The 24,113-nt window shown below is 48.2% G+C and overlaps 1 protein-coding gene across 2 annotated transcripts in view; it reads right to left on the bottom strand.

Annotated features, from left to right (window-relative positions):
* The window catches only part of PDIA5 (protein disulfide isomerase family A member 5), a 92,788-nt gene that overhangs the window by 21,351 nt on the left and 47,324 nt on the right, over window positions 1-24,113 (bottom strand). For both annotated transcript variants that reach the window (XM_007985591.3, XM_007985593.3), the window contains exons 8-11: window positions 21,830-21,897; window positions 13,990-14,081; window positions 13,804-13,875; window positions 7,565-7,701 (exon numbers count right to left, since the gene is read on the bottom strand). In XM_007985591.3, coding sequence (XP_007983782.2) covers window positions 7,565-7,701; window positions 13,804-13,875; window positions 13,990-14,081; window positions 21,830-21,897 — 369 coding nt within the window. The remainder of the gene's footprint in view (window positions 1-7,564; window positions 7,702-13,803; window positions 13,876-13,989; window positions 14,082-21,829; window positions 21,898-24,113) is intronic.

Below are 24,113 nucleotides of genomic sequence, written 5' to 3'. Positions count from 1 at the left end.
CCAGGGGACTAGATTAATCTGTAAAGCTCCCTGGTAGCCAGGGTACTGGGGTAGTACTTGGGCCTCTAGAAGAGCCTGCTTCCTGCCTTGCTTGGAATCTGGCTTGGGGCATGCCAGGGAGGGAGGGTTTCCTACAAACGCCAGCAGAAATACGGACACGGAGGGGCCTACAGAGACCTCAAAGCTCTTTTAAGGCTTCCAAATGCATAAGCACGAAAGTGGACTCCTTGACGGTTACAGGCATCTTGGGGAAGACTCACACACTCACAGATGCCTCTATTCATTACATGGCCCCTCCTTTTATGCAAAGAGTTTGTTTTTTCCTTTATGTTAGTGCAAAATGTGGATAAACAAGCTTTTAAAATTTTACTTCCAGGTTTCTATCCTAAGGAAATAATCTGACATGTAGACAAATATTTATGCATTAAAATGTTCTTTGCAGCATGACTTATAATGGGAAATATGGTCAACAACTCAAACTTTCAATATTATGATGCTAGTTAACTAATTTACAGTGTCATTATATTATACAGTGGAATATTATGTGGCCACAAAAAGCATGTAAAAAAAAACATTTTTAGTAACATATGAAAATGCCTACAAGATAATGTTAAGGGGAAAATGTAAAGGAAAAAGATGCATATGAAAGACTTAAATAAATAAAATTAGGGCCAGATGCAGTGGCTCATGCTTATAATCCTAGAACTTTGGGAGGTCAAGGCAGGAAGATTGCTTGAGGCCAGGAGTTTGAGACCAGCTTGGGCAACATAGTGAAATTCCACTGCTATAAAAATTTAAAACATTAGCCAGGCGTGGTAGTGTGTGCCTGTAGTCCTAGCTACTTAGGAGGCTGAGGCAGGAGGATCACTTGAACCCAGGAGTTTGAAATTGCAGTGAGTTATGATCATGCCACTGCATTCCAGCCTGGGTGACCAGAGTGAGACCCTGTCTAAAAAAAAAAAAGAAAGAAAAAGAAAGAAAGAAAATCAGATCCTTTCCTCCCACCTGGCACAACAAACAAATGAAAAATAGAGATGAATTAAAGAAAGAAATGGAAAAATACAAACATTGTAACAAAATATAGGGCACTATTTTTATATCCTAAGGGAGAATTTCCTAAACAACCCACAAACCCCAGAGGTCAGGACGGGAGAAGGCAGACTTGCAGAATGGCTCAGTGGTTAGGCTGTGGCCTCTGGGACAGCCTGGGATTTCATCCTGGCTGCACTTTTTGGCTATGCGACCTTCGGAATGTTTCTTGACCTCTTGGTGTCTCCCCTTCCTTACTTATAAAATGAGAATAATTAATCATGACATCAAATTCACAGAATTTTTTAATGAAGACTAAATGAGTTAAAATGTGGAAAGTACTAGAACAACGCCTGATCCATAGTAAGTGTGATCAGTGACCAATAAATATAATAGCCATTATTTAGCTAAAAAGGATGTAAAGCTTTGTACAATGAAAGGCACCATAAACAAAGTTAGAGCAAGAAATAGACTATCGGAACATGGAAAACAGAAAACAGATAAAGATTAATATCTATAATTGTAGAGTTCTAGGTCAAGAATAAAAAGACAAATAAATAAAAAGACCTAGCAGAAAAATGGGCAAAGCGTGTGAATAGGTGGTCCACGGAAGAAACATGAAAAGCTGATTATCACATGAAAAGATGTCCAGCTTCCCGAGAGGTCAGATAGCTGCAGACAAGCTGCTCTTTTGCCCAGCTTAGCAGAAATATAAAAGGCAGATAGTATCCATGGCTGCGAGGACAAAGGCTCTGTCACATGCTGGGGTTGGGAAAACCTTTCTGTAGGGCAATTTGGTAGCATCTACCAAAGCTCAAGCTTACTTACCCCAGGGCCAGGGAAATTCACTTTTAGGAATTAATCACAAATATTTATACATGTTCCCAATTATATATGCTTACCAATGCTCACTATGTTGTTTGAATAGTGAAAAACTGGAGATAAATACAATACCTATCAATAGTGGAATGGTTTAAAATTTCTGGCATATCCAAATTATAAAATACTATTCAATGGTTAAAAAGATTGAGGTAGATTTAGGTGCCAATATCTATATTTACATGAAAATATCTTCGAGACCTACTGACCATTTAAAAAAAGCAAGTCACAGAAAAATGGATAGAAAGTAGTGCTATTTATGTTAAAAACAAAAACAAAAAAACCCAACCCCTGTTGTTTAGGTAGAAGCATTGCAGAAGGAGAAGGAAGGATCCATCCTCCACTGTGAGTGGTGACCAGCCCTGAGAAGGGGCACGGCATGGGAAGTGAGGGATTTTCACTGTCTACACTGTACTCTTATGTATCCCTTGAACCTTGCACTGCTGATAACAAGAATACTGTTAATATTATTCTTAAATTATTTGTGTAATTAGAAAATACAAGTGGCCAAGTGCAGTGGCTCACACCTGTAATCCCAACTGCTTTGGAGGCTGAGGCAGGAGAATCACTTGAGCCCAGGAGTTCAAGACCAGCCTGAGCAACACAAGGAGACTCCATCTCTACAAAAAGAAATTGAATAATTAGCCAGATGTGGTGGCCTGTGCCTGTAGTCCCAGCTACTCAGGAGGCTGAAGTGGAAGGATCACTTAAGCCCAAGAGTTTGAGGCCAGCCTGAGCAACATAGTAAGACTCCATCTCTAAAAAAATAAAAGAAAAAAAAAGAGAAATAAATGAATGAATGAATAAAGTAAAATGACAGCATGAAGGCACTTAGTGGCATGATAGTTACACAAATCTATATATGTGATTAAAAAACAAGGTCAATTTTATGGTATATTCATTTTAAAAATAAAAGTTAAAAACAAGGGGAAAAAATAAATGAACGACAATAGCAAGAATGGTGCCAAAAAGTGTAAAAAAAAAAAAAAAAAGTGGTTACCTCTGGATAATGGGATTATAGGTAGTTTCTTTCCTTGATCATTTATATTTCACTCTACCTTCTAGGTTTTCTACAGAGGTTATATATTGCTTTGAGAATAAGACAAAAATAAAGTTAAAAGCTTGAAGAAAAAAAAAAAAAAAAGATGGCAGCAGAAAATCTTGAGTCTGATAGGGACCTGCTGCCAGAAACAGCCCGGCTCCTGGAAGGCAGTGCAGACACTTGCTGGAGGCGAGTTATGGCAAAGAAAACATCCCATCTCAGACCTGCTGCCAAGGAAAATGGGTTGATGAGTCAGGGGGTGGGCAAGGGTAGAGCCACGTGGCCCCCAACAGGTCCTGCAGCACAGGGGAGAGGAAGGGCAGGGGGTGCTCAGGATCCCCAGCACCTGCATGGGTGTCCACGGGCCTAGCAGAGACGAGCTGCTCCTCAGGAACACCCCTCTCTGGGATGCCCGCTTTGCTCCCCTGAACATCCCCACACAAATGATGTCTACTCAGGTGGTCCCACAGCAGCCTGTCCTTCCCCTGCTAATGCAGGCCTGGAGTTACTAGAGAGGGAAAAAAACAGTGACAAGCAGAGATGAGTATGGCCACACACACTCTGACTTCTCTCAAACAGAACGCTGCAGAAAAACAAAATGTGCCACGGCTGGCAGCAGCCAGTGTCCTGCTGACACACCCTTTGCAGAGAGCATCTCTGTCGCCTGCAGGGTGGGAAAACTGGGCCTGGGGCTACATGTGAGGCCCCACCGTGAGGACCAGAGGGAGGTCAGGCACGAAGCCTCACTACAAAGGGGAAGCCAAGTGCTAGCAAGAGAGGCTGCTCCTGGCTTTGGGCCCAGGCTCTGTCACTGGCAGTGCTACAAACGCCCCTCTCAGAGCCCTCTGCTCACACTCAGCCTATCCTGCCCAGGAGGCCCAGCCCAGCTCCTGGGGGACAGTGTGGCCTGCGGCAGGATGGAGATCACCCATATGAAGGGCCTAGCACTGTGGCTGCCTCGGGCTCATGTATTTAGTGACAACTTAGGCATCAGTTGGAGAGGCCACTGAAGTGTCTGTGGAGGGTTTCTAATGGGCTGTTGCTGGGAGACAAAGGGAAGTAAGACAATGGGAGACGGGGGAGGCTGAGGGGGGAAGTGAGTGGCGGGAGTGCTGGCAAGAGGGTAAAGGAGCAGGGCCCATGGCATCTCCAGGTCAGTCATCACTCATGGTGAAGGGTAACACAGAACAGGGAGGGGTGCTGTGTGCCTTTCCTACCAAGAGCCCAGCAGGGAGGCCTCACAAGTATCCCATCAGTTCCAGGCAGAGAAGCAAGTGACTTGCCTCTGGAACCCACAGGTGACAGAGAGCACCGCCTTGGGGCAGCACAGATCAGGAGGAAGCTGAAGGCCCTTTCCCTTCCCGGCCTTTCTAAGCAGGATATGGGAAAGAAACTAACATTGACTGAATACTTACTATGGGCATAGAAGCAACAATGCAGACCAGCCTGGGCAACAAAGTGAGATCCCATCTCTATAAAAAATTTAAAAATTAGCCAGGTGTGGTGGTGCACACCTGTAGTCCCAACTACACAGGAGGCTGAGGTGGGAAGATCACCTGGGCCCAGGAGGTTGAAGCTGCAGTGAGCTGTGTTTGTGCCACTGCACTCTAGCCTGAGTGACAGGGCGAGACCCTGTGTCAAAAAGGAAAGAAAGAAAAGAAAACAAACAAACAAACAACACTACAAGGAAAGACCATGGTCTTCTCTGGGAATCAGTATCAGGAAGCATTTTAATTTTCTTCTCCATACTTTCCTATATTATCGCTTGACAAAATGTATATGCATTACTTTTTTAATTAGCATAGAGTCATAAAAAATAAATTCAGCTTTTTAGTTTGAACCCCACTATTTTGGTTTGTTGGGGTACTTCAAAATGTCAATGCATGGCCTGATATTTCAGCTGGTTAGCTTTTTCCCAAGGCTAACCCTGCCAAATGTGAAAGTATGCCTTTTTATATTGTTAACAAAGTTGCTGATTAAAAACAAGTACATACCCTCTAGACAGACTCAGGCCAGATTCACAGTCACAATGTATTCAGGGGCTGCTTCCCCTCAGGGTAGCTCCATCCTGTCTGATTCTCCCCATCACACTCAGGAAAAGAGCCACTCATTTTGTCAAATGTCTTGATAAAAGAAAGACATGCTAATTCATCAAGCTCAGCAATCCTGTACCAAGAGACAAACCAAGCAGCGCATTCAGCGATCTGGAGTAGAAGCTGTGGTCTGCTATGTTAGATGGATCCCAATTTGTTTCTGTGAGTCTCTAAAATGGTCTATCTCCAAATCACTCTGTATTTGGCCTGGGACTGACACCTGGAACACTGTGATTTCTGGAATTCACCCTTTCTGCACTTAGGAAACCCGGGATGACACTGCTGGTCTCTGGCCTCTTGGCATTTGTTCTTTACTCCAGGTCCCTCAAACACTGCAAAAGTGGTTTCTTGATCACTGGAGGTTCTCAGAAGCACTCTGGCATGAGGTACAAAGCCAGGCAGCTACGAGCTCTCTGCTCAGTTCACCTGTCCTGAGCTCTGAACTCCCTAAAAAGCATGTATATTCCATCCCTTCGTAGGCTAAAGACCATGCTCCTAATGAAAGAGTGTGTAGAAAGAGAATTATTCCGGAGCTATTACCATCTAATGGGAACATTAACGGGTGGCACATCAGGAAGCTAACCACGTGCTTTTGCCCTGATCCCTCTCGCTCTGCCAGCCCAGCAGAAATAAACTCACACGCACAGAACCATGAATGGCCAGGGGACTGGTGGCCTCTCCTGACTGTAACTGGAAGGACAGACACATGGCGGTGAAGACGCTGGAGGTTCCCAAGGAAGAACTGAAAACAGCCAGCCAGTATCTGCCGTCATGGCTGGGATGGGGTGCAAGCAGGGTGATTTCAGCTCTAGGTTCAACATAACTTCCTGAAAGACTTGCTTCCAGCAGCAGCTCTGAGGCTGGCCAGGGAGTGTATTTTATAGCTAGGAAGAGAACTGCAGTGCTGCCTGGCTGGCCTCACGGTGGGCACTTCTTTGGGTACCTTTACCCTCGGGGATGCCCTCACCAAGGCCCTAGCAGACCTGAGGCAGACGCCCCTAAGGCCCCATCATTGCGCTTCATCAGGAGAGGCCCACAAGACTGGAGGGTTTTTGAAACTTAGTTTTGGGGGCTTGTTTTGGTCTCTTTTCTAGGAACTCAGAAGAAGAGTTATAGGAAACCTTTCCTTTGGATTCCCTTAAGAATTTAGCACTTGCAAGAAAGAAAGAGTTAGGAAAATCCATGGTAAGAGTACGTTTGTGAACAATTCCCAGGCTAGCCAAACCCACAGCTACTGTGGGGGAAAGGGAGGTGGCCAGGAGACCAGGGCTCAGGCTCTGACCCTGTTCTTCCTGGATCCTAAGGCTCTTGAGGCCTGAAGCAGCTCAGGACTCATGGAGCCGTGGGCGGTCTATGTCATTTCTCTGTGTGATGGTCTCATCTGTAAAATGGGGCTAATCGTACTCACTTTTGGCACTCTGGGTAAAATGGAAGATGACCCTTCAGGAAGACAATTTGTTACCGCCGTCAGGTGACACACAATTGTTGGCATGAGGACCCTATGATTAAGAGGAGTGATAACATTTCCTCCTCACAGAATATGCCTCTATGGACTAACCGTCCTCAGGCACCGTGACCTCGCGATTTCAGCCCTGCTCCGTGAGGCACTGACCTCTTGCTTTTCCTCCACAATCTCTTACTCACGACACTCCATGCCTGCGCCTGCCATCACCTGGCTCTCACGGGGCCTTGTTTGCCTTCCCAGGGGCAGACCTGTCCCTCTTGGAAACTACCGATGGTCAATTTTCCACACTCCATGGGAGTAGGGAGGACACTGGCCCAGAAAACTCCTGAGCCACAGGCCTTCCAGCCCTTATCGCAAGCACGTTTGATAGCATTTACAGCATTTTACTTCCTTGATTCACTGTGGTCATTTCAGGCTGAAACTGCAACCAGGTGAAGTAGACAGAAGGCATTCTAGATGCTAGGTGATCTGCAGCTCCAGTCTGGCCTCCTTATGCCTTCTCAGCTCCCGGGCAAGCACAGGCCCTCCTGTGTGCACCACCATGCCCGGCTAATTTTTTATTGTTTGTAGAGATGGGGTCTTGCTATGTTGCCCAGGCTGGTCTTGAACTCCTGGCCTTAAACAATCCTCCTGCCTCAACCTCCCAAAGTGCTGGGATTATAGGCATGAGCCCCCAGATGAGGCATCAGCCCTAATTTTATTTCTAGGCCCAGTCTATTCTAGGTAACATCTCAGGGTGCTTCCAGCCTAATTTCTCCAATTCATGCTGACTGGGAGGAAGATGCTCAGAGCTAGGGGTGGTGGAGCCTCACTGAGCTCTAGCTAAGGGACAAATGCAGCCCAATCAGGACTTCTGTGCTGTTTCCATGGCAATGGGGGGTAGGCCATGTGCACTATGAGGGTGGGGACCTTGCCCGTCACCACTGCATCCCCCAGCTTAGCACGGGTCCTGGCATCCAACAAATAAGTGCTTCTTGGGTTCACATTGCAGAGCGCCACGCTCATCCTACTCTGAGAGAGGAGGGTGTGGAGGGGAAGGAGCAAAGTTCCACTCACATGGGGCGTGGAACATGACGAGGACAGAGGAGTGTTCCTTCACAAACTGGTCAAAGTCTTCATCGGTCAGGTGATAAACGGAGCCACCCTCATCTGCCCAGGGAGTCTCAGGGACCTGGGGCTGTGGCGGCTGCGGACTGGAAGACCAAAAACAGGCAGAGCTCAGAGCAGGCCCTGGGGCCTGGGCAGCCCTTCTCATTCCAGCCCCCTGGACACGAAGCTCCCCACAGGCTCGGGATGGCCCACTCCAGGGGCTCAGCCTTTAACAAACCAGAAACTGCCCTCATGGAGGTGTCGTGGGGTGAGTGGTGCTGCCCTGCCCACCTCCACCTTCCCCGCAAAGCCCCAGACAGGTACTTAGCCGATATCCTGTTATAAACAGTGGCTTCTGGCTACAGCTCTCTAGATAGCCTAAGAAATCTCACTTCCTCCTGGGAATCTGGGGGCTTGTTAGCTTTCTCAACCTATTTCAAACTTTCAGCAAACTGGAAAGAATAAATAGCAACAGTGAATGGTGACCTTTGGAAAAGCTCACTGTTGTGTTTAAAACTGCCCCCTGGGCAGTGGAGGGGAGGAAGAGGGTACAGAGAGGAGGGGGTGAGGAGGAGAGAGAGAGGCCAGGTATCTGAGAAAGTTCAGATTTAGGCCATGCAAGGGGAAGCTGCCACATAGGGGTGCAGGGAAGGTCGCAGTGAGGGAAGCAAGGCTGGGGGTATCCTAACTATGAGAGTGTGGACGCTACATCACTAATCCTTCCCAGAGGCCAACAACCAACTTACTTAGTTCTCCCAGAAGCCAAATCAACTCTACTACTCATCAGCTGCAAAACCTTAGGCAGCCACCTGACCTCTCTGGAGCCCGTTTCCGCAGCGTGACTGTGTGCCAGTCCTATGTCATCATCTGCTAGGAGGAGGGAGGCTTGCAGGGACCCTCCGTTGCTCCAAAGTTCAGGACAAGGCGGCTGGTGGTGACACAGTCTCTCTGCTGCTTTATTGCCACGACTACCCTTGCCAGAGCACCTTAATTGCAGCTTTGAAAAAACCCTCGAGGATGACAAATGTGAAAAGACAACCATTGTGTCCCGCCTTTGAGAGCCTACAGGAGGAAACATTTTAAAGTTCCAGCAGCCAGGGCTGGATAATCCAGAGGGAGCGAAGTGGCTGACACAATGGAAATCTGCCACTCGCTTCCCTCCGCAGAAGCCCGGGTATGATGTCGCCTTCAGAAGCCCTCTCTGGCCCTTCTGACTGGGCCCCACTGGCTGCCACGGCCTCCCGGGTCCCAAGAAATGGAAGGAGGCAGGGAGAGGGCAAATCAGTCTCAGCCCATGCATATCCAATGTCAGATGGGACTGGTGACAAAATCAAGCTTCAGAATGAGTCACCAGCCAGACAATGGTCCTAGACAAATATCATGCAATCTAGGTTCTTATACTTGGGCTCAAACTACTGATCCCTCAAAACACTACCAATTCTACTTCAGAGCAATTTATCTTTACAGTACACCTGCACATGTGCACAATTATGTGCATCTGAAGGCATTCACTGCAGGTTATTTGCCATAGTGGAGACTGGAAGGACGGCTTAGGTAAACTGCTGTCCATCTACACAAGGGAGGGCTGAGCACTACAAAGAATGATGTTCTGTACGCACTGATGTGGACAAACTGCTGGAGATGGATGGAACAGTCTAGAATTTGCTAACTTTTGCATTAAAAGGTGGGAGATAAAATATACTTATTCACATTTGCTAATATCTACATAAAGCAACACTCTAAGAACATGAAAGAAACTGGTCTAAGTTGTAAATTCTAGGGTATGGAGGGGGGGAGGATAAGAAGGAAGAAAGTGAAAGGGAGACTTTTGAATGTATTCTTTTTAAGCATCTTAAAATTTTGCCAGCCTGCGCAACAGAGTGAGACTCCATCTCCACAAAAATATGAAATAAAAAAATTAGCCGGGCATGGTGGCCTATGCCTGTAGTCCCAGCTACTCAGGAGGCTGAGGCAGGAGGATCGCTTGAATCCAGGAGTTCAAAGCTGCAGTGAGCTATGATGGCACCCTCTGCACTCCGGCCTGGGTGACAGAGCAATACTTTATCTAAAAAAAAAATTGAATTATGTGAATGTAATCGACTCAAAAACTAAATTTTAAAAAAGTCCAGCAAGTGCACAAATATAGGATGGAGAAGCCATGGCTTTGCAGGAGTACAGGCACCGGAAGGAAATGACCGGAGGAACTTCTAGTTAACCACAGAGGCGAATACACTCTAAAACTGCTAAAATAACAGTTCAGGAGTTTAAAACAAAAAACACAAAACTTTCTGGGCAGAAAAAGCAGAGTAGGGGCCCAAGAACAACACCCATACAGAAGACAAGGCTCTGAAGGGCCCAGAGGCCCACTCCTTGAAGCAGAGCTACAGCCTACAGCTGAGAACAGGAGGTTTAGCGGTCACGGGAGTGGTCAGATCCTCAGATCCTAGGGTGCCCCCCTCTCCCACCCAGGAGATGACTGGAAGTTTCTTTTCGGGAGAGGACTGGAGAACTGGGCACCGTGGTAGAGGATGTACTGGGAAGAGACGAACTGAGTGGGAGTCTGAACCCAAAACACTAAATGATACTTTTCACTCCCTGCCTACCCCAGGCCGTGAGCTCCTTGAAGACTGGGCTCCCCCTCACCTCTTTACTAACTCCTGCACCCAATACACAGCAGACACTCAATACATGCTTGTTGAATAGGAGATGCCTTGAATGAGGGAATGCTCATTTCTCTCATTCGGGGAAAAACGGCTTAAGGAACCACAAGTGTTTAATTTCGAGAGAGGACATAGAAGAACACCGTCAAATATTCCAAATTGCATTAAGAAAAGAAATTCAGATTTGTTTTCTAGGGCCCTGAAGAGGAGAATCAACACTAACGAGTGGAAGCTCCAGAGAAAGAAACTTTGGTTTGGTGTAAATAAGAGTGTTCTGTCTACAGCAGGGGAGAGGGAAAGAAGGCCAAACTGGGAGTCAGAAGACCTGCCTTGAGTCCTGTTTCCTCCACTAGCCACAATCAAACAGCTTAAAACAGTGACAAGACAGTGCATTGTGGTCCTTTCTTTACCTAGCTCTCAGGCCCAGCTAGGCTGAGAATGGATGTGAGATGCTTTGTAACTTTATAAAGTACTACCCCAATGCTCCTAGATATAATTTATCACCTAAATCATAAGAGTCATTCAAGCATGAATGGGGAACCTCAGAATGAGTCCAGTGGGAGTGAGGAAATGCAAACTTTGAAAGGAGAATTGCTGGGGCAGATTTGATGACTTGTATGTTCCCTTACAATCTGCCTTCATGTGACTGATTTCATGAGCTCCGCAGTTTGGAGACAGCAATTATCCCAGGCTCTCTAGGACTGGGAGGGTCACACGGTCAGACCCTCATCTAAGCGAGATGCACGTGCCATAGGTGGGAAGACGCAACTCTACACATTATGAGTCCAGAAAACTTGGTGTTTGTTAATTCAGTTCACTTCTGGTTGGTATAAAGCTACACAGGCCAAAATGGCCCTGCCCAAAATGGATCACTGCTTATGCACCCCTCCCTCTGTCTGCTAGCCCAACTCAGCATGTGACAGCTTCAAGGGGCCAATGAGATATGTGGCCATTAGGAACACAAAAGACACCAGTGCCACGATTAACATATCTACTCCAGAGCCCTCATACACTCAGACACCAGGGCTGACTCCCTGCCCTGCCTCACCTGGTGCCACCCTTCCCTGGTCCAACCACCAGCGTCACACATTGAAGGGCGGGACCTGGGTCTTCTCTCCTAGGCATTGGAGAGCCATCTGGAGAATTAGCTAGGCTGGCTTCACCCTCATCTTTGTATACTTGGCTGCACAGAAGCCCTGAGCAGCTAAGGGCCAATGGAGAAACCTAGGGAAGCAGGAAAGATGAGGTCACTGTTGCCCACCAGGATCTGAGGGGAAACTGGAAAAGGCTTAATCCACATGGGACCGGGAAAACCCACATGCGGAGCTGGATCTATGCAGGGGAAATAACAATATGCTATCTTTGGGTAATAGGGTGGGGGAGGACTTTTTGTTTAACCACACTTTTAGGTTTTTCTATAATAAGCCTATCTTAGTTGAGTATCTCTAAAATCAGAAAAGATTTTTAAAAATTAAGCCAGCTGGTAGCAGAATGACATTGCTAGCTCTTGCAGAGGATAAGGCCGTTAACAAGAGCTCCTTCTCTCCCACGGCGGGGGATGGGGGGAAGTAGGAAGTGGGGATGGGGTGCCCAGGACCAGAATCTGGAGGCAGCTGTGGGGTGCAGGCCAGCCAGAGCAATGTGGGTGGGGGAGCCGGGATGGGGTACACTGAGAGGAGAGGAGTGAGAGGACGGGGTGGGAGGCTCCAACGGGGAGATAACAACCTAGTTCAGAAACGCCATTGATGTGCTCCCTTTGTCTAGGGTTAGCAGGCAATTCTGAACACTTAAAAAAAACACACAAACCTTATTCTTCCAAAAAAGATATGAGGGTGTTTTGAAATCAGAAAAGGTTAGAGAAGGGAAGGGAAGCAGACAGATTTTATGCTCTGGTGACAAATGAGATTGCTATTTGTTGAGACCTTCTCCCAAAGCAGAATGAGATGTGTCTGGCTGGAGGAGAGGACACGCTTATTATTAAATGAAAAAGGAAAACAGGAAAGCAAAGGCCCAGGTTAAGACAATGAACACATGATAATGGGCAGCAGCCTTCCCAGGCGGGGGCTGGAAATGAGGTGGCCAATGGGGACAGAGATGTGAGAACGCTTCCAAGAAATAAAAGACATGATGCAAACATGTGCTAGCACTTGTGTCTTATCTCCCGGGAGTAGGCAGAACAGAAGATGGAGATTCTCCACCTTTAGAAATCTAACGGTTAGTTTCATGTGCATTTTTTTTTCCTGGTACAAAACCCACCCTTCTTTCCCATTTTGAAAATACACATTTTCAACCTCCATATCTTTGGATAACTAATTCTTTAACCCTGGGGTTTGCACACTATGTCCCTAAGGTAACGACGTCAATAAATATCCACTGTGCTGGCAGCCAAGGGGAGGGGGTCTGAGCAGAACTTGAGGAGGCTGAGTTGGACTGTAGGGGCTGCAGGGATCCATCAGGGCCCTGCCACTGCTTACCGGCAGCACCACCCCCTCACTGTGCCTCAGGAACCTCATTCATAAAATGAAGAGAATGGTAACATCTTCCTTACAGTGCTGTTGTGAGGATTAAAATGATAATCCATGTAAAGAGCTTAGAACAGTGTCAGCCACAAAGGAGAGCCCAAAAGACATTGGCTGTTATTATTCCAACACATATGCACAAATACCCATGAAGCAGCAGTGGCTGGTAAGTGCCAAACTCGTGACACACAGAGCGCAGCCTGAGCCGGGTGCGTGCTCAGCGAGGGTGGCCTGGGGAGGCTTCCAGAAGGGGACATCGTGAGCCTGTTGCGGAAGTGCTGGTGAGAAATGGGAATGGGGTGATTTGGCAGGACAAAACAGCAGGCCTAGCACAGTGGGGGCTCCAGGTAAGGAGGCAGGGGCCAACAGTGTGGTGGGGTTTGGCATTACAAGGATCTAACCACGTTATAAAACAGGGATCACAGGTTGCTATGAAGCAATGCCTGTGGGGGTTGAACAGTAAAGCACTCAGCAAGCCTAAGGCATTAGAATATTTCTTAGTACCTTCACAGCACCTAAGACAGGGCTGTGTTTGAAATAAGTGTTCGACTGACAATTCTATTTTCAGAGAGACCTACAGTGGAACCTCTCTCAAACCTGATAGCCTAGGTGAGAAGTACCTCTATCCACCAGATAGACGTGTTGAGGAGAAACTTGATGTGAAATGTGGGAAGATTTCAGAAAGGCCCTGACTATTCCAGAAGAGCTGATAGGCTTAGACAGCCCCTCCCCAGTTCCAACCCGTGGAGAAGGGAGGTAGGGGAGACAGACTCCACACCCAACACCGAGGCAGGTCTGATCATCACAGGCCAAAGTCACACCAAATCCTCAAGGCTCCTGCAACCTAAATTCCCACAATCCCCACAGTGACCTAGACTCAAGCCAGAGGCAGCTATGCAGGCAGTACCACAATTCCCTTCCTCATTCTCTCCCCCAATCCCCAGCCAGAGCCCTGCGACCCTCAGGCCCAGCAGGTGCCCCGCCCTCTGGGTCCACGCCCCCTGACACACACACACACCCCACTTACTTCTTCAGCCACTCCAGGATGTCCTCGGCCGTGGACCCATAGTTGTCATACTGGAACAAGAACCGTCCTTTCCTGTGAAACGTGGAGAAACAATGTGGGCTCAGTCAGGGATGCAAATACCACCCGGAGATTATGGTCAATCACCAGGAAGGGAGGTGAGCTTTAGAAGGAAAGTGGGGGACGTACTCAAAATAGCAGATGGTGGGGAAGCCGCGCACGCTGTACTCCTCCTTGATGTTTTCAAATTCAGAGGAGTAGACATTCATCCCGGCCAGCACCTGGGAGAAAGCGGAGAACAGCCATGTGGAACCTGTGCCCTACAGACACCCTCTAGTCCACACGCCATCTGTCCAGCTGCTGTCCCACCAGAAAGACATGTGGGACAAAGCCCCACAGAATGATGTACATCAGGGCTGCTGAGAAACAACGCCAGCGAAGCCAGCCAGGAATCATGACCTGGCGCTGGAGAAGCCAGGCAGCTGGGCCAAGTGCTACACTCTGCATGCCTGCTCCCTCTGCCTCCCTGCAGGAAGAACCACCCCAGAGCAAAACAAATGTTCTGAGGGTTGCAGAAGAAGCCTGGCCTTGCCATCAACTTCACACTGCTCTCAGAGAGGGGCCACAGTCAAGGATGTGTTAACGCCTATTTCTCTGCTCATGTCAACTAGGGTTGTACTCTTTCCTAAGCAATGGAAATAAGTGGCTTTCATACACCAGTTCAGCTCTGCACAACGTCCTTAGACACCTTCCTCGATACCTCACGGTTTGCCCACCTAGGCTTGAGTGTGACGTTTTCAAAACTCACAGCTTATCTGTGGCCAGGGAGGCTGTGTGGTTCTCATAACACAACATGAGAAACGAGGCACCTGCCTAACTCTCCTCCCTCTAGGCCGAGCTGTGTCTCCCCAGTGTTTCCTCCTGTTGGTGACCATTACCCACAGCCTGGCTGGATCATCATCTCAATTCTGAACATATTCTGGCTCCAGGGGTCCACATGTCCACTATCCCTGAATCAGAAAGAGTATTTTAGTAGCTGGGTAACTGATGATGTAGCTAAACACTAAGACTGACTCAAAGAATCCCCTAAAACTCCCTCTGCAGTGGCATGATCATAGCTCACTGCACCCTCTAACTCCTGGGCTCAAGCAATCCTCCCCCATCGGCCTCCTGAGTAGCTGGGACCACAGGCATGTGCCACTATGTCCGGCTAATAATTTTTTTCTTTTTGGTAGAGATGAGGTCTTGCTGTGTTGCCCAGGCTGGCTTCCAACTCCTGGGCTCAAGCAATCCTCCCTCTTCAACCTCCCAAAGCACCGGAATTACAGGCATGAGCCAGCATGCCCAGGCAGGACTTTGAATCTGTTCTCACCAGAGAACATAGCTAGAATGGCCAGACACACAAAGGATGTTCCACAAAGAAGAGTGGCATAGAAGCGAGGGAAAAGTAAGTTAAAAAAAAGCCAGCAGCAGTTACAGAAGCAGAGAGAAGAAACCCAGGAAGCTGAACTTCACTGAATAATATACAAGGACACACACAGAGAGAAAAATAAATAGTGGTTTCAGTGGACAATAAACTTGATTGCAAAGACAGTTTCCACCTATGAGTCATGTGACCTTGGGCAAGTCACTCACCCTCACTGAGGCCCCTTGCTGGAAGATGTGAACATCACAGGGCTCTTTAGAGAACTAAATGAGATGAGAGGTTTTAGCACAAAACTGGAGCTCAGTAACTGTCATCTTCCTACCAAGTCTTCCTGGTGATGGGAGCCACTGTGCCTCTGGCCTCTCCATTCCTAGGGGCACCTGGATATCTTTCCAATTGTTCTAAGTCCCTAGCACAAGGCCTCACATACAGCAAGGACACAATAAATGCTCACTAAATCACTGATTTTTTTTTTTTTTTTTTTTTTTTGCTAACCCATTTTAGGATGCAGCAAATAATACAGGAAGAATAAATTTGAATTCAAATTTACTTGAAGCCCTGGAACGTTCTATAAAAGTCATTCTGCTCATTTCCCAGACTGCTCCAGTGGCCTGTTCCAGTAATATTTGTCTACTTTAAAAGTCCTTTTTTTCCTGCCTAATTGATCTCCCCAGTGTCAGTGCACATTCACCACAGATTAATCTTACATGTCCTCCTTGCTCATTACATCACTTCCCTGCACAAAACCTTCCAATTTCATTGAATATAGGCGAAAATCCAGCTCCATATTCAATGCCCATATGTTACCTATTTCATTTTTGAATCTTTCTTTCTTACAAAACTCTTCATTGTACACCTGTTAGGGTCTAGATTTTTTATTCTCCCAGGAACAAGACAGTCGGAGATTTCTGCACAGGAAGGAAGCTGGGCCGTCTGCCTTCTCAGACATCTTGCTGAGTGCAGCAGCAACATGGTGCAGTGGCTGGAAGCATGGGCTCGGGACGCCTGGGTTTGAGTCCCGATTCCCCATGTGGTTGTGCATTTCCTTCACCGAGTCACAGTTGTCTCTGTGTCTCACTTTCCTCATCTGCAGCCGCCTCATGTGGTTGTTGAGAAGATTCAATGAGATAATACAAGGGAAGTATCAATAACACTCAAAATGTATTAGCTATTTTTGTTACTAGGACTAGGAGGTGCTCTATTTCTGCCCACATTTCTGGAACACTCGCTGTTCTCTCCTGGTCCCCACTTGGTGCCTTCCAGTCCCCTTGCTGAGGCTGCCCATCCCTCACCTCCTGGAGACCCCCAGACTCACCCATCCCTTAAGGCAAATCAAACCTCACCTCTCTAGGCAGCCTTTTCAAACCACCTTTGCTTGGGGTGAGCTCTTAATTCTCCAAGTTTCTGTAGCACTTTTGTGCCACTTTGGGGGCATCTATTAGTTAACGAGACAAAGGTTTTTGAACAACTACATACAAACACTCTCTGGAGTTAGAATCTGTGAAGTCAAACGAGGCGAAACACCTGGTCTCGGCCTATGGAGAAGATAAGAACACAGCCTCCCCCCTCCCCACCGCCATCTGCATGCTTGGGGCCACTCAGCTGGCGTGACATGCTCTTCTGTGTGTTCAGCTCTGCTGCCAGGAATCATCACGGCAGCTTCTCAGCGTAGGCTGTATGTGAGCTTGCACTCAGAGGAGAGTAAGATTTCAACAGACGTCCTGGGATGGGGAACCGGAGGCAAGGCAAAGAAAGATGTGGCACAAGAAATGGAGCACATTTCCTTCTAACTGGAAGGCAAGATACACAGAAAGGAAAAGACATGAGAGAAAAGGCTGAATGAGTTGGCCAGGATCACTTTGGGAAAGGCTTGAAATGCCTGAGAAATCAGGACTGTATTCAGGAAGTGATGGAGACCTCCCGAGGGTTTCTAAGTAAGAAAGCAATCCGCAACCCAGTTGCATCTCTCGAAGCAGAAAGGATGAGCTATGAGGGAATGCTGTGGTCGGGAGACAATTCAGCAGCCTTTGGCAACCAGTTAGCATGGCCCACTAGAGCGTGGACAGGACTGGCGGGCAGGGAGAGGATGAAGGGCGCATGAGGAAGATGCCTGATGATGCCTCAGTAAAGAGATGTTGGGGTGGGGGGCAGGGAAAGAGCCTGGCCCCTGGGGAAAGGTCTTAATGCAAAGTTCACAGTCTGCCAGATGGAAAGATACTGAATTTTCAGACATGCATTTGAGACACAAGTGAAAAAATCCAGACGGAGATGTGAAGCAAGCCATCTGACATGTGACACTGGCACTTAGGGGAAGGACTCGGGCTCCACAGAGTTATGTTTTGTTGAAGCTATGGACAGAGATGCGGTCATTGGAGGGCAAACCGTAATAAGACAAACCCTTGCTCCAATGTGTTAACAGGAAAGTAGAACCTTGGGAGCACCCCCATCTAGCCGGTGGGAGGAACATGGTGCAGGGCAGCTGTAGGGAAGAGAGGGGATCAGTCATCTTTGTCTGTGAGTGCTCTGTGGCGTACAGGGCTTCTTCCGCACAGCCCATTTGTTCCTCACCACAACCCAGTGAGGTGGGCAGGGTTGGCATTATCATCTCCATTTTACAGATGGAAAAATGGAGGCTCTAAGGCTAAGGAACTTGGACCAAGATCTCCCAGCTGGTTAGCAAGAACCAGCACTAGAGCCTGGTCTGTACAAATCTGTCGTCATGATGGTTCTATTTCATGGTGTTTATACCCAGACATGGCCGAGGTCCACCAAAGACTGGCAAAGCTCAAAGGATCAGTGCAGATGTCAATAACTGGCAAGGCTGGGAAGAGGCAGATGGAGACAGGGCTCATTCTAACGGTTGCTCTGAGATAGGGGGCAGCGTGGCTGCTAATGAGGATGTCAATTAGCAGGAGTAGATGGGACAGACACGATGAGTCACCAGACGTCAATGACAGCAAAAAAGAGGCAGCCCTAAGTTTGGAAATGGCAAAGGCTGTGCATCCCTGACCCGGCATGCCTTCCTTCCTAATGATATCATCAGGTTGAACACCTCCCAAGAAATCTGTAGAGGAGGAAGATTTTTTATCCTTGCCAGAGACAGAGCCAGCCAAAAAGGCTCAAAGATGACAGAGATGAAGAGGAGACAGAAGGACCTAATCCAGCTGTGTTTCAGCAGCGAGGAGGAGGTGAGCTTTGATTTCTGGGGAACAGCAGCCCATTTATCAGTCCCACCTCTTCTCTGTGTGTGAAGACAAAAAGCAATTGACACCTGTGGTCACTCAACCCCTCTAGCCCAGTCCCCAGTTTCTGGTGAGCTGCCCCTGCAGAGTAAGCCCTAGCCTCTATGGGCCTCCTACATGGGTGATGCCTGCAGTGGCCAGGGCCCTTCCCCCTTTATGTAGCTGGGAAAAGGCTAGAACTTTCCAGAAGATGCTTTTCCAGGAAATGAAAGGGAAAATAAAACAAAACAAACCCAAGCAAGAAAACACACAAACAAAGAAATGAGTTTACACAACCCAGATGTCTTAGGCCAAGGCAGTCAACACCTGGTCACAACTTGACTTGCCCAGCTTTGTAGACAACGCCCCCGACTTTTCTGTAATGTTGAGGGAATTGGAATGGGTAACTTTTATATTTCTAGACCTGGGCCAGGCAGGAGAAGCTGAAATTCATTTTTTCTTTTTTTTAGAGACAGGATCTCACTCTGTTGTGCAGAGCATGGCACAACCATAGCTCACTGCAGCCTTAAACTCCTGGGCTCAAGTGATCCTCCTACCTCAGCCTCCCAAGTAGCTAGCATTGACTACAGGTGTATGCCATTGCACCCAGCTAATTTTAAAAATTTTTTGTAGACATGGGGTCTCACTGTGCTGCCCGGGCTGGTATTGCCTCAAGTGATCCTCCTGCCTTGGCCTCCCAAAGCACTGGGATTACAGGCGTGAGCCACCATGCCCTGCCAGAAGCTGGTATTCTGAACACGAGTGGTCTTTGCAGTTAACCTTATAACCTGTCCCACAAATGTCCTTCTCACTATGCTTCTGGCCTTAATAACAAATGCTCTGAATTCCTTTAAAAGAGAGAACCATCACTCTTAATATAGAGCTTAAAATAAAACATACCCATCAGGAGTGATGAGCCACAAGCCTATTCATTCATTGGCAAATACCGGGTATCTAATGTGAGCTTGGCCCTGTGCTATGTGCTAAAGAAAACAGACATGAACACGACTCCCGTGCCCAAGAAACTCACATATCATAATTAGTTTCAAGTGCTGAACAAAGTGATCTGGAACAAAAGCAAAGATGAACGTATCTGGCTGTGCGTGACAGGGACAAGCTCTGCGGCAGTGTGGGAGGGGGCCTGGAAGAATACTGAGTTTGGCAGTGGATGCAGCATTGGCTGAGAATGGCCCATGAGATGCACCAAGACTGGCACCAAGTCCTCTTCTGTTTCAGTGGGTCTGGCCAGGATAACTTGTGATCTGATTTGGGGCTGAGCTATTTACCTTCCACAGCACAGAATTCGGGAAGTTGAGCTGAGCAGATTTCTAAGTGTATGTGGGTGCAGGCAGAGAAAATACTGTGGGTAATTAATTCTTTTCTCCAGGCTAAATAATCTCAAAATATGGTATCTACTGAGGTCCCAATAATGTGAAGCGAAACTTCCCTGGAGTGATGTATGTGTGCCTCAAGACCAAATGTCTCCAGGCAAGTTACTAAAAATTCATTAGTGAGAAGCAAGCAGGACCTCAGTGTCACCCCAGAATGAGGTCAAAAGAGAAAGCATTGGCTTTCTGCAGCCCCATTTTGCAGCTGGCGAGCAGGGCCATCGCCATGCTCAGGTGCTGCCACTTAAACTTTTTAAGTTGACTTTGAGCTAATCACCACTTAATTTGATCCACAAAGATCATGATGCAGTTTCAGGACCTCAGATCTCCCTTAATGGGGCTTTGGCCACACCACTGAGATGGCTCCTCTCGATAATCTTTCATGAAAGATGTATGGATTTTTCCACACTCCCTAGAGGAGCCAGCAGCTGTTTTTATGTTGCCATCAAAACAAGATACTTCTGCTACTTGGGGTAAGTGCAAAAATGGACAAACAGAAATCGAAAAGAATTAGAAGCAGGATCCCAGAGAGGTATTTGCACATCCATGTTCATTGCAGCATTATTCACAGCATCCAAGAAAGCTGGAAGCAACTCATCAATAGATGAGTATGTGAAGAAAATATGGTACGTACATACAGTGGAATATAATTCAGCCCTAAAGAAAGAAGGAAATCCTATGACATGCTACATGGATGAACCTTGAGGATATAATGCAAAATAAGCCAGTCACAGAAGGACAAATACTACAGATTCCACTCATAGGAGTAACTTAAAATAGTCAAAATCATAGAAATAGGCCTGGCCAGATGGCACACCCCTGAAGTCCCAGCTACTCAGGAGGCTAAGATGGGAGGATCGCTTGAGCCCAGGAGTTCAAGTCCAACCTGGGCAACATAGTGAGACCTTGTCTCTAAAACAGACAGACTATATAGACATATATAATCATAGACACAGAAAGTAGAAAGGCAGTTTATCAAGGGCAGAGGTGGGATGAGAAGGCAGAATTCATATTTAGTGGGTATAGAATTTCAGGTTTGCAAAACGAAAAAGTTCTAGAGAAAGGTTGCACAACAGTGTAAATATACTCAACACTACTGAACTGTACATTTAGAAATGGCTAAGATAGTCAATGTAATGTTACATGTTTTTTACCACAATGAAAAAATAAGACATAAGGCAGAGAACAAAAAAGCCTGGCAGGGTGGGGGAACACAGAGGTACCAGGGAGCAGTTGGTGACTGACCCTTGGACAGATGAGGTCTGTCCCCCCTCCCAGCTGTCTTCTCCCCCGCAACACTCCATGTTCCCCTTTTACCTCTCTGCCCCATCCCAGCTGCTCCTACTTCTCTGAAGGCCCATTTCCTTAATGGCTTCTCTTCCTCCTCTTGTGGAGGTAGGCATCCTTAGGACACGTGTCTCCATTCTGCCTACGCCTTCCTGGGAGAATGCCTGCATTCCCAGGTGTCTCACTCCCCATCCAGACCCACCTCCTCCTCTGGTTTCCACCATTCTTCTCGCCCCACAGGAACCACAGAGCCTGGGAAGCCTGGACAGGCCGTCAACTCTGTGAGCCCCCTTTATGCTTCTGGTCCACCCCTAAGGTCATCGCACCCTCTTCTTTGCCACTGGGCTCCACAACAGCTGCCTCAGCTCATTTCAGAGCCCAGCCCTCAAAATTCTGGACTCATGATGTTCTGACCTTGGTCCCTGGTCCCCTGACAATGCCACATGTGCATCTTGCTGGTGTCCTATTTCATCACTGGCCTTTGGCAGATGTCAAACTCTCCTGGTCCTAGCAACTTGGTAGAGTTCTCAACCTTCACAGAGAACAGGTCTCTGAGCTCCAAGCAAAGCTTCGATTCAGCAACGGCCCAGGCAGCTGGGTCAGCCATCCTCACCATTTCAAAACCTGTCCCCACCCCACCCCCGGCACGCTTCCTCTGCCAAGTCCAAGAGTGACCCAGCCCTGCCAGGCAATGGTGCCTCACTTACGGCGTGGCCTCGCAGCTGAGTTGCAGCCTTCTGGAAATGCGGCATCATCCTCTTGCACATGCTGCACCCTGGTCACAGGCAGGAGAGAGACCACATCCGGTTACAGGGATGGCTGAGCCCTTCCACTCTGCCCTGCCTCCCCATGGCCATCCTCTACCCAACAAGAGCTTATCCAGCCTTGAGAAGCTCAGGACTATTCCAGACCCTGGGAACACAAAAGGAACAAGAGGTGGGAGTCCCGGTCCCCAAAGAGCTTACAGTAACAGTAGTGCAAAACAAGGCACTGCCCAGCAACCACTCATAAATGTTGGACTGAAGAAACAAACATGACACGATGGGAGAAGAGCAGAGCCTAGAATGCTTCAGTGCTGATAATAAATTCAACAGAAATTCAGAAAACCAGAACAGGTGTCAAGAGAGCAACTGCTGTGTGCGCAGCGAAAAGCCACCCCCACTGCCCAGGCAGGGCTGCAAATGAGCCAAAGTCAAACGCCATCATGAAGAAAAACGTGTGACCACGAATACAATCACTTTTGGAATGTCCATGCCTCCTTTCTCTTTCATTAACAAGGATAATTAAGCAATGACCAGAGGCAGGCTGACCGTGAACAGTGCTGGCTCTGGCCCATGGGAAGAGCGACGGGCCAGGAATCGGGATGCCACGCGGACTCTGATCTTCGCTCAACTTGCTGAAGGCCTTGGAGAAGTCACTCCCTCTCCCTGGGCTGTTTCTTCTGGCAGATGAGGGGGGCTGGACCACACAACCTCAGGCCCCTTCCAGCTCTGATAGCAAAGGATTCTGTCTGCGATGGCCTTGGCTCAGCCCTCCGGGGCTCTGTGATCTACCATGGTCACACTCCTCTCCTAGTGGTGAAGACCCGCAGCCTTGATAGGGGGCCTTGAACCCCTGGGCTCAAGCGACCAGGAAGGCCAGGTCCCAAACATCCACTAAAACATCAGAGTGACCTTAAACTCCTTCCCTTAAACCAGAGCAGACCATGTTTCAGCACTGATCCCACAGGACATGAGCAGTTTCTTCAGACAGCAGGGATTCTGAAGTGCCAGGCTATTCCCCTTTCTGACCACCTCTCTGCTACAAAACAAGGCTTCAGATGCATCTGAAGACCACAGAACCAAAGCTGCCTGGAACCATGTGTCAGGCTGATCTCAGCTTGGCACAGTGGGCACAGGGTCCATGTGGCGACAGGCAGCCTAGCTCCAATCCATGCTTAGCTGACGCCTAGACAGGCTGTGAAGCCAGAAGGCCAACATTCCTTCTGGGTCACCAGAACCTCCCCAGCACCAAGCCTATCGGACAAGATGCAGACACAGGACATTTGGCCATGAGGCTCCACAAATGCCCCACAGCCCCCTCCTGACATTCCTGACAGGTGGACTCACACACACCCCAGTACGTGAACCCTGGGCTTAAGTTCTGCCATCAGTCCTGGCAGGAGAGAAGGGGCTGTTTCGAGGCCAGCCTGCAGTGGGAGCCTGCCGAACCTGCCCTCAGAAGATAAGAGGCACCTCTCCTCGGGACCTGCCACCTCAATGCAAACACCACCAGCAGCATGAAGGAAGGAATATGACACTTGTCAGGGGCATTGTTCCCACTGTGGGGATTCAGAGAGAGAAAAGAAGCAGGAACAATGCTCTGGGAGAAATGTACCGGGTAGAAAACAGGAGGCTGCAGGTGGTGCACAGGAAGGAGCTCAGCTCTGGGAAGAACGAGGCCGAGACCGAGGTCTGCATCTCCCCATAACTCCTGCTGGCTGGGTGATCCTGGGCAAGTGGCTTGGCTTGGCTTCCCTATCTGTGCAGTGGGGATAGGTGCCCCGTAGGTGTTAGATAGAGCTGGGGAACATTCAGTGCCTGCAGAGACATCTTAGTTCAACGCCAGGCCTGAGAACGTGCTTCCCGGTCCGTGGTGGGGGAAACACTTTCAGTGAGGGAAGAGGATGTTGCTCCACTCCCCAGGAAGGAAAATAAGTGGGGGACACCTGCAGCCTTTCACTCATTCTTCGCTCAGTGGCTTGAGTCTGACGCCCACTGGGCCACACTCATCTATCAAGAACTTTATTTACTATCTGTCTCCACAGTGGGGCCTCTCTCTTCCTGTTCTGCCTGTTTGCAGCCTGCAGCAACAACACCCTGAAACGGGGATAAGTCGGCCAGCTGTCCCAGTGGGCAGGGCCAGCGGGGCTGGGTGGAGGTTATTGGTGGGGGAAAGGTGATGGAGGAGGAGTAGGAAACCACAGGCCAAGCCAGTTTCCAATTTAACTTT

This window comes from Chlorocebus sabaeus, chromosome 22 (assembly GCF_047675955.1).
Source record: "Chlorocebus sabaeus isolate Y175 chromosome 22, mChlSab1.0.hap1, whole genome shotgun sequence".
NCBI classification, from domain to species: Eukaryota; Metazoa; Chordata; class Mammalia; order Primates; family Cercopithecidae; genus Chlorocebus; species Chlorocebus sabaeus.
This window is presented reverse-complemented; position numbering and strand designations above follow the sequence as displayed.